This window comes from Ruditapes philippinarum, unplaced genomic scaffold, assembly GCF_026571515.1.
Source record: "Ruditapes philippinarum isolate M1 unplaced genomic scaffold, ASM2657151v2 ctg3867_1_1_1_1, whole genome shotgun sequence".
Taxonomy (NCBI): Eukaryota; Metazoa; Mollusca; class Bivalvia; order Venerida; family Veneridae; genus Ruditapes; species Ruditapes philippinarum.
This window is the reverse complement of record NW_026865302.1, coordinates 72399-85048: the sequence shown is the minus strand read 5'-3', so window position 1 is coordinate 85048 and position 12650 is coordinate 72399. Positions and strand designations below refer to the sequence as shown.

Genomic DNA, 12650 nt, shown 5'->3' with positions numbered 1-12650 from the left:
TTATTGTACACTGCACTTCCTCTCATTACGTTTGACCATTGTATGAAGTTGTATTGAATTCCAATTACTAGTTTTCAAGTTATGCACTGGACCAAAAAAGTACAAAGGGGAGTAACTTTAATTAGTCCAAATAAAGTTGTGGTTCTTGTGCACTGCACTTCTCGTCTCACTGCCCTTGACCATTGTATGTTTCTTTGAATTCCAACCATTAATTTTCAACTTATGCACTGGACAATGAAAAGTAACAAAGGGCAAAAACTCTTAAATGAGTCAAGAAAGAGTAATAGTTTCTGTGCACTGCACTTTCTCTCAATATACTTAACCATTGTACGAAATAGTATTGAATTCCAACAAGTAGTTTTCAAGTTATGCTCTTGACAAGAAAAAAGCGATGGAAAAGTAACAAAGGGCAATAACTCTATAATTACTCTTGACAGAGTTATATTTCTTGTGCACTGCACTTCCTCTTGTGTTTGACCATTGTATGAAGTTGTTATGAATTCCAACCAGTACTTTACAAGTTATGCTCCGGACATGGAAAAGTATCAAAGGGCAATAACTCTGTAATTTGTCATAATGGTGTTATTGTTCTTGTGCACTGCACTTCCTCTTAATGTGCTTGATGATTGTATGAAGTTGTATTGAATTTCAACTAGTAGTTTTCAAGTTATGATTCGGACATGGAAAAGTAACAAATGGATATAACTCTAATTAGTCAAAAAAGCGTTATGGTTCTTGTGCACTGCACTTCCTCTCAATGTCCTTGATCATTGTATGAAGTTGTATTGTATTCCAACCATTAGTCTTCAAGTTATGGCCCAGACAAAAGAAAGCAATGGAAAAGGAACAAAGGGCAATAAGTCTGTAATTACGCTAGACAGAGTTATGGTTCTTGTGCACTGCACTTCCCCTTATTGTGCTATACCATTGTGTGAAGTTGTTTTGAATTCCAACCAGTAGTTTTCAAGTTAAGCTCCGGACAAGGAAAATTAACAAAGGGCAGTAACTCTGTTATTTGTAGTTTTCAAGTTATGCTCCGGACAAGGAAAAGTAACAAAGGGCAATAACTCTGTAATTAGTGAAGATGGAGTTATGGTTCTTGTGCACTGCACTTTCTCTCAATGTGCTTGACCATTGTATGAAGTTGTATTGAATTCCAACCATTAGTCTTCAAGTTATGCTCCGGACAAGGAAAATGCAACGGACAGAAGGACCGATAGACCAACCACCGAGTGACCCCTATATGCCCCCCACTTCGTTTCGGGGGAAAAAAAACCCCAAAAAACCCACAGAAATGTGTCTATAGGCGCTGATGTCCCCTCATTCCTTTTTTTAGTCTACTGATGTATAGCAAGACAGTATGATATACAGACAGACGGATAAAAGAAGACTCCTCCTTCCGCTAAGTGTTTGAAACATAAAAAACGACATCCAATATTTCATATGTTGATGTCTTGATTTCTCCCATTTTGAGCAGCAAAATCTCAATTTTATATCATAAAGTATGCTTACTAGAAAATAAAAACAAGCAAATACTAGATACACAACTAAACATCCTAACCAACAGTGCTGTAAAGTGTCATGACTCCAAGTCAAATACTTTATGTTTGAGCTACTTTGCGACAAAAAGTGAAAATTGCAAATTCATACCAAGTCAAGGGCAATTATTCTTACTTAATTAAATTAATCCACTCACAAAACCCTAGAAGCACAATTTCACGTGTCGATCATCATTTTAGTTTGTAGTAGCGGCAAGGCTGTCTGGTTAATGTGTGGGACTAGTAATCTAAGGATTGCTGGCTATGTGTGTTCAAAACCCCTTCAGGGGAAAGCCTTTGTTTCTGTAAGCAAGAAACTTTACACACACCGATTAGTATATAAATAACACATGGGTTTGTGGGTAACAGTAAAAATATCATCCCGAGGATAATACTGTTACCCGAGGCTTAGCTGAGGGTAACAGTATTTATACGAGGGATGATATTTTTACTGTTACCCAAAAAACCCATGTGTTATTTATTTTATTACCCCGAACAAAAACTGTCATGATCTAAACTTGTCAACTATATCTAACTGTAACAAATATAAGCCAAGAGAAGCAGTAACTAAACTGTCCTTACCTTGCAAGTTTTAAGTGCACTGTAGGCCTACTTGAGAAGCTGTTTTTCTTTTATTCTTTAGGCAAGTGATGATATCTACCAGTCATAAACATAAAATAAGCTGTGTTTCATTCAGAAAACAAAACACTTACCCATTGATAAGGTTATGATCTGTGAAATCTGATCCTTCTGCATCCAGAATATTCTTCGCATGGTTTTTGACAAAGTGCATTTAGAAAATAACGATGATATCCTACAGATGTCTGTCCACCAACTCTATCTGTAACGTTTCACTCGTTATAATTGTTAAATTATCCTTTGTTGCATGCTTTAATTGTCTGCATGTTCCAGTTTGACACAAAATTATTTACATTACAATTACTTCCGTTGAAAACGGATGTTTCCTGTTGACTATTCAACAAAAAGATATTTAATACGCGAAAGGGACTCTAGGGTGCAAAGAACTAAATTCTATCAGAGTAATAGTTACTTCGGCGATGCCCTATCGTCGAAAATAAGAATGAATCGAGAAAAAAATGGCGGTCATTTTATTTCATTTTATTTAGAAAATAAACCACGTGACCAGATTTTATACTGTTAAAAATACTGTTACCTATGTAACAGTACAAAATTCGTAGTCACGTGGTACACTTGCATTAACAGTAAGAATAACACCCAGAGGCCTATTAACATTACGAAAAAAGTGAGGGGTAATAATACTGGTTGGTTCCAGAAACGGATTCCAAAGTGTTTCAAGAGCTTTATATTTTCCTTAAATAAATTATATAAACTTATAACTTATTAAGTTCAGATTGTATTTAAATTTGAATGTGTTGGAAGCTATAAGCTTATTAAAATTAACTTTTGAATTCATTCCTAAAGAAATACTCTCGAATCCATTCCTTAAACCAACAAACAAGTACTTAGATATTTGTGTAAATGATTTGAATCCACATGGCCAGCAATCCTTTGATATAATTTATTATTTACATTAATTTATTTTCACTATACATGTAATCTTTAAACATGAATAAATGTTATAAAACTATAGATACAATATACTAAATATACATGTGCATGCTACATACAAATTTTCAAACACAGCAAACAAAACGACTGCTTCAACCGGCTTTTTCAAACCAAGTTTGAAATATTAATATTTTATTTGTTTTAAGTATTCTTCAGGGATCCCACCTTGCCTAATTGTCAATTCTTCATCTCGGTGTTATGTTTTTCCATTCCTTCTATAATTATGGACGCCAAAACTGACTGATTACAATTAAAGCTGGTGATATTAAAGGCGGTATGAAATGAATTTCCAAATTTGATTATCTTATTAACAGTCCGCAATTTTCACATGATTTTTTTCTTGTTTCATTTACCTAGAGGGCTCACTCTTACTAGAAGTTGAATAATGGTTCTACTCGAAACATTCATCTGAGGTATGGATGATTGTGGATCTATTTCATTCATTCTAGCACATGTGGTTTTATTGAGCAGTTCAAGATTCATTTCAACCAAATATGTCTAACGTACTAGTATCTCTTTACATATACACCAACAAAGAAACATTGCAAACAAAAACATGTTTGTAAAACTTGAATATTCTCTTATTAGCATGTCCGAAGTTGCATTCAATTTTGCTCGGAAATAGTTTAAGCATACAAGGTAACCTTGACCTTTGTCATTTATTTTTTAAGTTATTGATGGGAAACAATGTGGGATGGACCGACCATTCGACAGTTGATATCCTACTACGCAACAATAGTCGCCCTCATTTTTAAAAATTGACATTATAAACAAGATTAACAATACAATTAAGAGTTAAACGTAACATCTAGTCTTTGTCTTTGGACCCAAGCCACCATTACTTCGTCTATGGTGTCACAAACTTGATCTTGGAGCAGTTCTTCATCTTTCCTAAATGTTTTTCTTCGTATACAAACTTCACCAGTTTCTTCTGAAATAGAGAAGCAATAAAATAAACAGTACTAATAACTTTAAATATAACAGTATGCCGTTATACATATAGTCTATAACAAATGTATCATTCATTTAAATCTATTTTCATGTGTAACTAACCTTACTAAATCGTTTAGATCTTAAAATACTTGGAAATAATTTAAACATTTCTTTTGTTATCTACAATATCAGTAGACACTTTACTATTCCTGTCAACAAATAGGCTTTCTGATAATTTAATAACTGATTTTTGTGCATATATCACAACTTTATGAATAAAAAATTAATATGCCTTAAGGTGCTTTTTTTTACATAGCTTTTATGTGTGTTTTGTTGTAATAAATTGCGTTTTTTTAAATACAATTTTGAAAGGTCTGAAGTAAATATTTCTTCTCCTAATATATTAATAACTCTGAAAGTTCATTAAATGAAATATAACTTTTAAGAAATAAAAGTTGTAACTTACGATCAAACTCTTCTTTCAATTTCTTTTTCAATTCTTTCATATCTTTAAGATAATTCAGCGATATGTTTTTATCGGAGTTTTTATGGCTAAATTGTATTACCACTCTATCACCTGTGTAGAATGCAATGTTACTGCTTTGACCATTCAAATGAGGCTCATAGACTGGTGTTTGTCCACTTAAATGACCTTCGATGTAGTCGTATAAATTGTGAACCGATATGAAATCTTTACTCCTATTCCAGTAGTCAATACAAGGCTGACAATTATCTGGACATATGTCACCCTCTGACTTCGCTTTTAAACCTCTGATAAGAACTCTTGTAAAGAAGCTTCCATTACTATCCATCTGCGCCTTCTCGTCCTGCTTGCAAGAGTTCATCTGAATGTATACTCTTGTCCTTTTCTTAAATCTTACCAATGGAGGATAGCATCTATCTAATACTATTATCAGTTTTCCAATATTTTCCAAAAGCTCTAGCTCCTTTTCAAATTCTTTAAGAGTGATACTGTCATCTGGACTTGATCCGAGTTGAAACTGGAAATCTTTTGTGTCCCCAGACCCATTTGATTTAGCTCCATGGCAGGAAATGTATATAAGCATGGTATCTATATCTTTTCTCTTACTAAATTCTTTGATGTTGGCTTTGACCTTTGGCCATAACTTTTCTCCATCATTTAATTTGTCTGGAGCAGAGGGTACAACTGTCTGAACGTTGCTTTTACTGAAAGGTAACATGTATACATTAGTAACAAAGACTTTGTTGGATACAGTAGCAAATAAAGTATAGCGATTACTTGAGATAGATGAAGAGGAATTTAGGAACATTAATTAACGCAGTCAGAAAGCAAACTAGTTATGGCTGCTGCAATACTCAAATTATTCATCACATGGTACTTTAGTTAGTTACCAGATTAATGCACGATGCCCGTAGTTTACTTTGTCAAATAATGTGTATTAAGTCTACAGTGATATATATATTTAAATATTTTGTATATACAATAGTAGCTTGGAACCCAGTTATATCGATCTATTTACCCATAAATCAAAACTGCAGTTAAAAATTTAGATCTCCCTGAATCTTTATTTTGTATCATTTATTTTGATTCTTTTGTCATAATATTTTCATGGCAAACATCACTGATATATAGTTCTTAGCTTTGGTTTATATAGATATTTACAGACATGTCAAACCGGTTGAAGAATTAGGTCACGCCATTATATCGATGCATTGTGATAATCGCTCAGTTAGTCTGAGGACGTTTGGGAAGTCTGAACAATCTTTACGTTAGATTTTTTCGTCAATTAGAAACAAATATGTCTGTTTTAAAATGTCAGCATAAATTTAAGAACTTTTAACAGACAGTAAAATGTACTTTTAATAAGAACACACTATTTATAAGTTTATTTATTATCTACAATGTCTTGGCATTGGAAACATGTTTTTTGATCATTTTTACGACATAAAAACGAATGCAAAAGATTTTAGTGACACTGTTGGAAATGTAAACAAGCAGTAGGCGGTGCATTTTGCAAGAAATCAAAAAAATTGTAATTAGATCGACACAATGAATAGCAGATACAATAGGGTTTCACTATATCATTTAGAGATAGGTTATTCATACATGTGAACTCTCCAACTTTAAGCGGGAGACTCCCACTTTCTGCAGCCATATTTTCAAAGATTTTTCTTAAAATAAGAGGTATTTTCACAAATTAAAGAAATCTACCTATTTTTTGTCAGAACTTCCTTCTTTGTTTATTGCAAATTCTAAAATCTCCCTCTTTTTGAAGGAAAATCTTCCACTTGATCATCTAAAAAAGTTCATATGTTTGAGGTAATTTGTGACTATTTTCTGAATTTAAAGTGATTCTAACATTCTTAGTCACTCAAGCTTGCGGCAAACAGGCATAGTTTTCATTCACAACTTCTCAAGTAATTTATATTTTCATTGCCAAACCACATCTTTAATGATTAGGGAAACCAAATTTTGTAATAGTCGGCTGTTATTTGGTTCGTTACAGCCCTTAAAATTTTCACATCTTTCAGATATCATGTTACTGTGATTAGTCCCTTTGGAAAAATGTTGGTCTACTGTGTTATATTGATGCCCGTAATAAGATAAAGTAGACTTGCGGTGCTAGGGGGCGTGAGGGATGTTGCACTTATTCATTATCCCTCATGTACAGACTCAATCAAACCGAGTCTGCAATTCTTATGTTATTTTGTTGTGATTAATGCTTCCGAGGGATCACTTTGTTTCCAGAATTTCTTACTTCACAACAGCAGGTGTCAAGTGCCGTGTGGCAGCCGTAAAAAGTTGCCCCGTACTTCACTTCAGTGTTGTTATATTTTCTGGTCCTTCGGGATCATTGATACCAACACTATAAAGTGTTGAGAATTGAGTACCGCTCAAGCCGGTGCTAGGGGGCGTGAGGGATGTTGCACTTATTCATTATCCCTCATGTACAGACTCAATCAAACCGAGTCTGCAATTCTTATGTTATTTTGTTGTGATTAATGCTTCCGAGGGATCACTTTGTTTCCAGAATTTTGTACTTCACAACAGCAGGTGTCAAGTGCCGTGTGACAGCCGTAAAAAGTTGCCCTGTACTTCAATTCAGTGTTGTTTTATTTTCTGGTCCTTCGGGATCATTGATACCAACACTATAAAGTGTTGAGAATTGAGTACCGCTCAAGCCGGTGCTAGGGGCGTGAGGGATGTTGCAGTTGTTCATTATCCCGCATGTACAGACTCAATCAAACCGAGTCTGCAATTCTTGTGTTATTTTGTTGTGATTAATGCTTCCGAGGGATCACTTTGTTTCCAGAATTTCGTACTTCACAACAGCAGGTGTCAAGTGCCGTGTGGCAGCCGTAAAAAGTTGCCCCGTACTTCACTTCAGTGTTGTTATATTTTCTGGTCCTTCGGGATCATTGATACCAACACTATAAAGTGTTGAGAATTGAGTACCGCTCAAGCCGGTGCTAGGGGGCGTGAGGGATGTTGCACTTATTCATTATCCCTCATGTACAGACTCAATCAAACCGAGTCTGCAATTCTTATGTTATTTTGTTGTGATTAATGCTTCCGAGGGATCACTTTGTTTCCAGAATTTTGGCCTTGGTTGGGGTCATTAGGTCCTGCCTTTGAGTTCTGGTAAGACCTAGTTTGTACATGTAAGTGGGCATCAGTTAAAGTCATCTTACGGGTTCTGATTTTTAGGACTGATTATTCGGTTGCTGATCTTTGATCAAACAGAAGGTTCTTTGGTTGGAGAGCATTAAAGCTCATCCCTCCGGATACTTTTCATTAGGGTGGGGATTTGTAATCGAGTGACTAGTTGGACTCTCAAATGATTCTAGCTTTTGTAAATGTTGTCAGCAACAGGGACAAACACTGGCTACTAAATTGAGTATAACATAGCGGTTAATTACTTGGTGCACCTGGTGGCTTTCTGGCTCATTTATACAGGTTTTGGTCAAAGCCTCATTGGAGCACCCATCCTAGACTTGACAGGCCATAACAAGCCAATTTGATAGACAATTTTAACTTAGTCATCTGATAATGACATATGTTTGTGACGTCATAACTGTATCTTAATTGTATTGTCATCATAATACTTCCATTGCGTTTGCTAATCTTGTGTTTATGCAATAAAGACATTGCAGGTTTTAGGTCTTTATTTCAAATATAATTAAGCAGATCATTTACAAACCTTATCCCAAATACTCGAGGTGCATGAGATGTCAACAGCTTCTCCAATTCCTTAACATCTTTGGCCAGAGCCTTTGATATTTCAACCCTATTTACATCTTTCGTATCTTTTCCTGCTACTAGTAATGCTGCCCATCTATGACCTAAACACATGAAAGTAAAAAAAACATACGGTTGAAGTATTTTGCCACAAATTGTATTGTTACTTAAGTCTTTTGCAGACAGATTGAAAGAAATTATTTGACAAAATTTATGTTTATGTACATGATAATTCATAATTGTATAAAGAAGGGTCACACTTGACTTATTCTTGTTCCTAAACAGGGCATTCAAGGAAGAATAATGTAGTTAAGTGCTCTGTAAAACATAATTTTCTATTATAAAATGTAAATTAAATCCAAATTTCACATTTAACCTTGAAAGTCATGGACATTAACAAGTCAATGTTATATTTAATAATCAATTATTCAATGTGTGTTTTTATAAGTGTTGTATATTAATAACATAGTCATAGCAATTTAAGCAAAATTCAAAACATAAGCATGATGGTCAATGTCACTTTCAGATGAACTTGAAAAAATCAAATTTGACCAAATATGAATAAAATCAATTGAATAATATGGAATAAAGAGGAACTAGATATGTGTCCATAGGACATGTTGTTGCCCCCCACACACACTTCAGTTTTGCCCATCTACTGACTCTAGGTCAATTTTTGTGGGACTACACATGACACAAGTTGAAAACCGAAAATCTTTTACTTAGTCAATGACAAAAACTACAAATACTGAATAAATCTACAAGCAAACCCCACGATGCATAACTACACATGCTGAAAAACACTCGTGTATACTTTCAGGACTACTGGTCAAAGACTTTTGGAGCTATTCATGAACAAGTCTATGATTTATACTAAGTGAAGGGCAATAACTCTAACAAAACTGAAAGAATTCGCATGCACAGCTTTACAGTGATGTTGGTCATCATGACTTTAAGTCAAATATTTTTAAGCTGTGACACGCCACACAAGATGAAAATTGTAAATTTTTACTAAATCAAGGGCAATAACTCTAAAAATACTGAATAAATCCACACTCAAACCCCCAAATTCAAAACTACACATGTTGAACAACATTCCTATTTAGTCTCATGACTCTAGGTAAAATACTTTTTGAGTTACGCATGACACAAATTGAAAATTTCAAATCTTTGTCAAGGGCCATAACCCAGACAAAACAGAATAAATCCACTTGCAAAGCTCCAGGTGCATAACTTCACATGCTGAGCAACATTCTTATAAAGTGTCATCACCCCATGCAGTGATTTTTTCCTCTTATTTTACAGCTGAATAAAGGCTGTTTCCCCTAGCCCAAAAAAGGTAAATTTTCCTCTAAAAATGCTACTATTTTCCCCTAAGATGCCCAGTGCAAATTCTTCACGAGAGCAGCAGACTTATATCAGCTAGACGACAAAAAGCTGTCCTTATGGATAGCCTCTGCTATGTACCATGCATGCTAAATTTAACTGAAATTGAAAATTCTATAAAATGTGTGTGTAAATTTCAGTTGTTGCAATTTAATTTTTCCCTTTTCTGAGTTCACGCGCTATATTTGCCCCTTCAGAAAGCCACAGGTTGTATTGAAAATTGAGAAAAAAAACACTCCTAGGTCTAATATTTATTGAGCTACGTGCGTCAATTGCATATTTTTACTTAATCAAGGGCAATAACTCTACAAATACTGAATAAATCCACACGCAAATACCCAAGTGCACAACTACACATGCTGATCAACATTCCTGTAAAGTTTCATGACTCTAGTTCAAATACTTTTTGAGCTATGTATTACATAACATAAAAACGGACGGATGGATGAAGAGAAAAAGCCCCATACCCCTATATTGGGTGCACAAAATTTAAGCTTTAGTAACGTAACTTGCCCAGAAGGATTGCTGACCGCGTGGGTTCAAACTATGTCAGGGGCAAGCCAATGTTTCCTTGAGTAAAAAACTTTACATTCTTTGCTTAGTACAGGTTGGTTCAAGGAACGGATGCGAGAGTGTTTCAATAAGCTTATAGCTTCCAACACAATCGAACTTAAATAAATTTGTATAAACTAATCAACATACTGACCGATCTGGGTAAATATGAGATATTTTTACTTACCAATAGTAGGTGTCAATTTTTTACCACAGTAACATGTTATTGGGTTGAGAAAACTATTCTTCTCACATGCCATGCACACTTCTATTTTCTGAGTGCAGTTGTCATCGTGCTTTTGATTCATGGAAGTCTGCTTTGCTACAGTACAAAATTTCAACTTTTAAGGTCTTATGATTTTATATACTTGAATTATAAAAATAAATTTTATCAAATTAATGTAACATTTTAGAAACTAGAAATGTGTCCATGTGACATAGGTGCCCCCCAACCCCACCGATTTGTCAATCTTATGTCTCTAGGTCAAATACTTTCTTTTTTGGCTACATGTGCCCAAGTTGAAAACTAAAAATCTTTTATTAAGTAAAGGGCAAATGATTCTATGATTCTAGGTCAAATGTTGTTTAGTCACGTGTTACACAAGTTGAAAATTGGAAATATTTTACTAATTCAAGGGCAATAACTCTAAAAATACTAAATATATCCACATGAAAATACCAAGGTGCACAACTACACATGGTAATCAACATTCCAGTAAGGTTTCATGACTTTAGGGCAAATACTTTTTGAGTTAGGTGCAACACTGGTTGAAAATTGGAAAAAGTAACTAAGGGCAATAACTGTAATGAGTCAAAATAGAGTTATGTTTCTTCTGCACTGCACTTCATCTCACTGCCCTTGACCACTTTATGAAGTTTCATTGAATTCCAAACATTAATTTTCAAGTTATGCACTGGACATAAAAAGTAACAGAGGGCAAAAACTCTTAAATGAGTCAAGAAAGAGTTATGGTTTCTGTGCACTGCACTTCCTCTCTATATACTTGACCATTGTATGAAATTGTATTGAATTCCAAAAAGTACTTTTCAAGTTATGCTCTTGACAGGAAAAAAGCAATGGAAAAGTAACAAAGGACAGTAACTCAATAAATACTCTAGAAAGAGTTATGGTTCTTAAGAACTGCACTTCCTTTTAATGTGCTTGATGATTGTATGAAGTTGTATTGAATTCCAACTAGTAGTTTTCAAGTTATGCTCCAGACAAGGAAAAGTAACAAAGGGAAATGACCTGTAATTAGTCAACATGGGAGTTATGGTTCTTGTGCACTGGACTTCCTCTCAATGTGCTTGATCATTGTATTAAATTGTATTGAATTCCAACCATTAGTTTTCCAGTTATGCTCCGGACAAAAATAGGCAATGGAAAAGTAACAAAGGGCAGTAACTCTGTGATTAATTTAGATAGAGTTATGGTTCTTGTGTTCTGCACTTCCTCTTATTATGATTGACCATTGTATGAAGTTGTTTTGAATTCCAACCAGTAGTTTTCAAGTCTTGCTCTGGACAAAAAGTAACAAAGGGCAATAACTCTGTAATTAGTGAAGATAGAGTTATGGTTCTTGTGCACTGCACTTCCTCTCAATGTGCTTGACCATTGAATTCCAACCATAAGTCTTCAAGTTATGCTCCGGACAAGGAAAATGCAACGGACGTCTTGACCGACCGACCAACCAACCAAAGGATGACTCCTATATACCTCCCAAACTATGTTTTGGGGGTATAAAAATGTTAAAATCACTAAAAGGACACTTCAAAAAATAAAACCAATTGTCTTGACTTGGATTTAAACCCCAGACCTCTCAAATCCTAGATGAGCATAGGACCACAGGCTCTCAATATAGTTCTAAGAAATAAGTCCATACCAAATGATTCTAAATTTAGAATTTCCATTTGGATTTGTAATTCTTCACACAGTCTGTGTAAAAAAAAGTGAATAAAAGGGAAATCATTTGAAAAAAAATATTAAGGATTCAAACTACATTCCAGGCCCAATGGTGTTATCATTTGAAACATTTTTTTTTCAAAAATGTGTGACAAGTAAGTAATCAATAAATATATTTTCAATCAACACTTACCTTTTTTATTTATCATACAGGAATGGCAAGGTGGATCTTCTACACCTTCTGCAACATCAAGAAGGCAGCTTTCTCCAAAACCTGCATATATTCTCTGGAGGGATATAAACATTTTTGAGTAAAATAAATTAGGAATTGAAAAGCTTTAAAAGCATTAAAATATTGATAAAATCAACAGCAATTTTTTTTTTATGAAAAGCTAGGAAACCTCTAAATTTTAAGTAAAAAATGAAATGCAAAGCAGGTTTTCAAAGTTCAGATTCCATTATTGTTATTGTTATGCATATGAAACATTTAAATCATTCAGATTTTAACTATAATTATAAGATCTTA

The 12650-nt window shown here is 34.3% G+C and overlaps 1 protein-coding gene across 3 annotated transcripts in view; it reads right to left on the bottom strand.

Annotated features, from left to right (window-relative positions):
- Positions 1–2819: 2819 nt before the first annotated feature.
- LOC132728581 (uncharacterized) overlaps positions 2820–12650 on the bottom strand; it is a 67298-nt gene continuing 57467 nt past the window's right edge. For 2 of the 3 annotated variants that reach the window (XM_060714242.1, XM_060714240.1), the window contains 5 exons: positions 12318–12411; positions 10409–10543; positions 8246–8387; positions 4528–5249; positions 2820–4059 (listed from right to left, as the gene is read on the bottom strand). In XM_060714242.1, the coding sequence (XP_060570225.1) occupies positions 3917–4059; positions 4528–5249; positions 8246–8387; positions 10409–10543; positions 12318–12411 (1236 nt within the window). In that variant the 3' untranslated portion in view covers positions 2820–3916. The remainder of the gene's footprint in view (positions 4060–4527; positions 5250–8245; positions 8388–10408; positions 10544–12317; positions 12412–12650) is intronic. The other variant, XM_060714241.1, reaches the window with a different exon arrangement.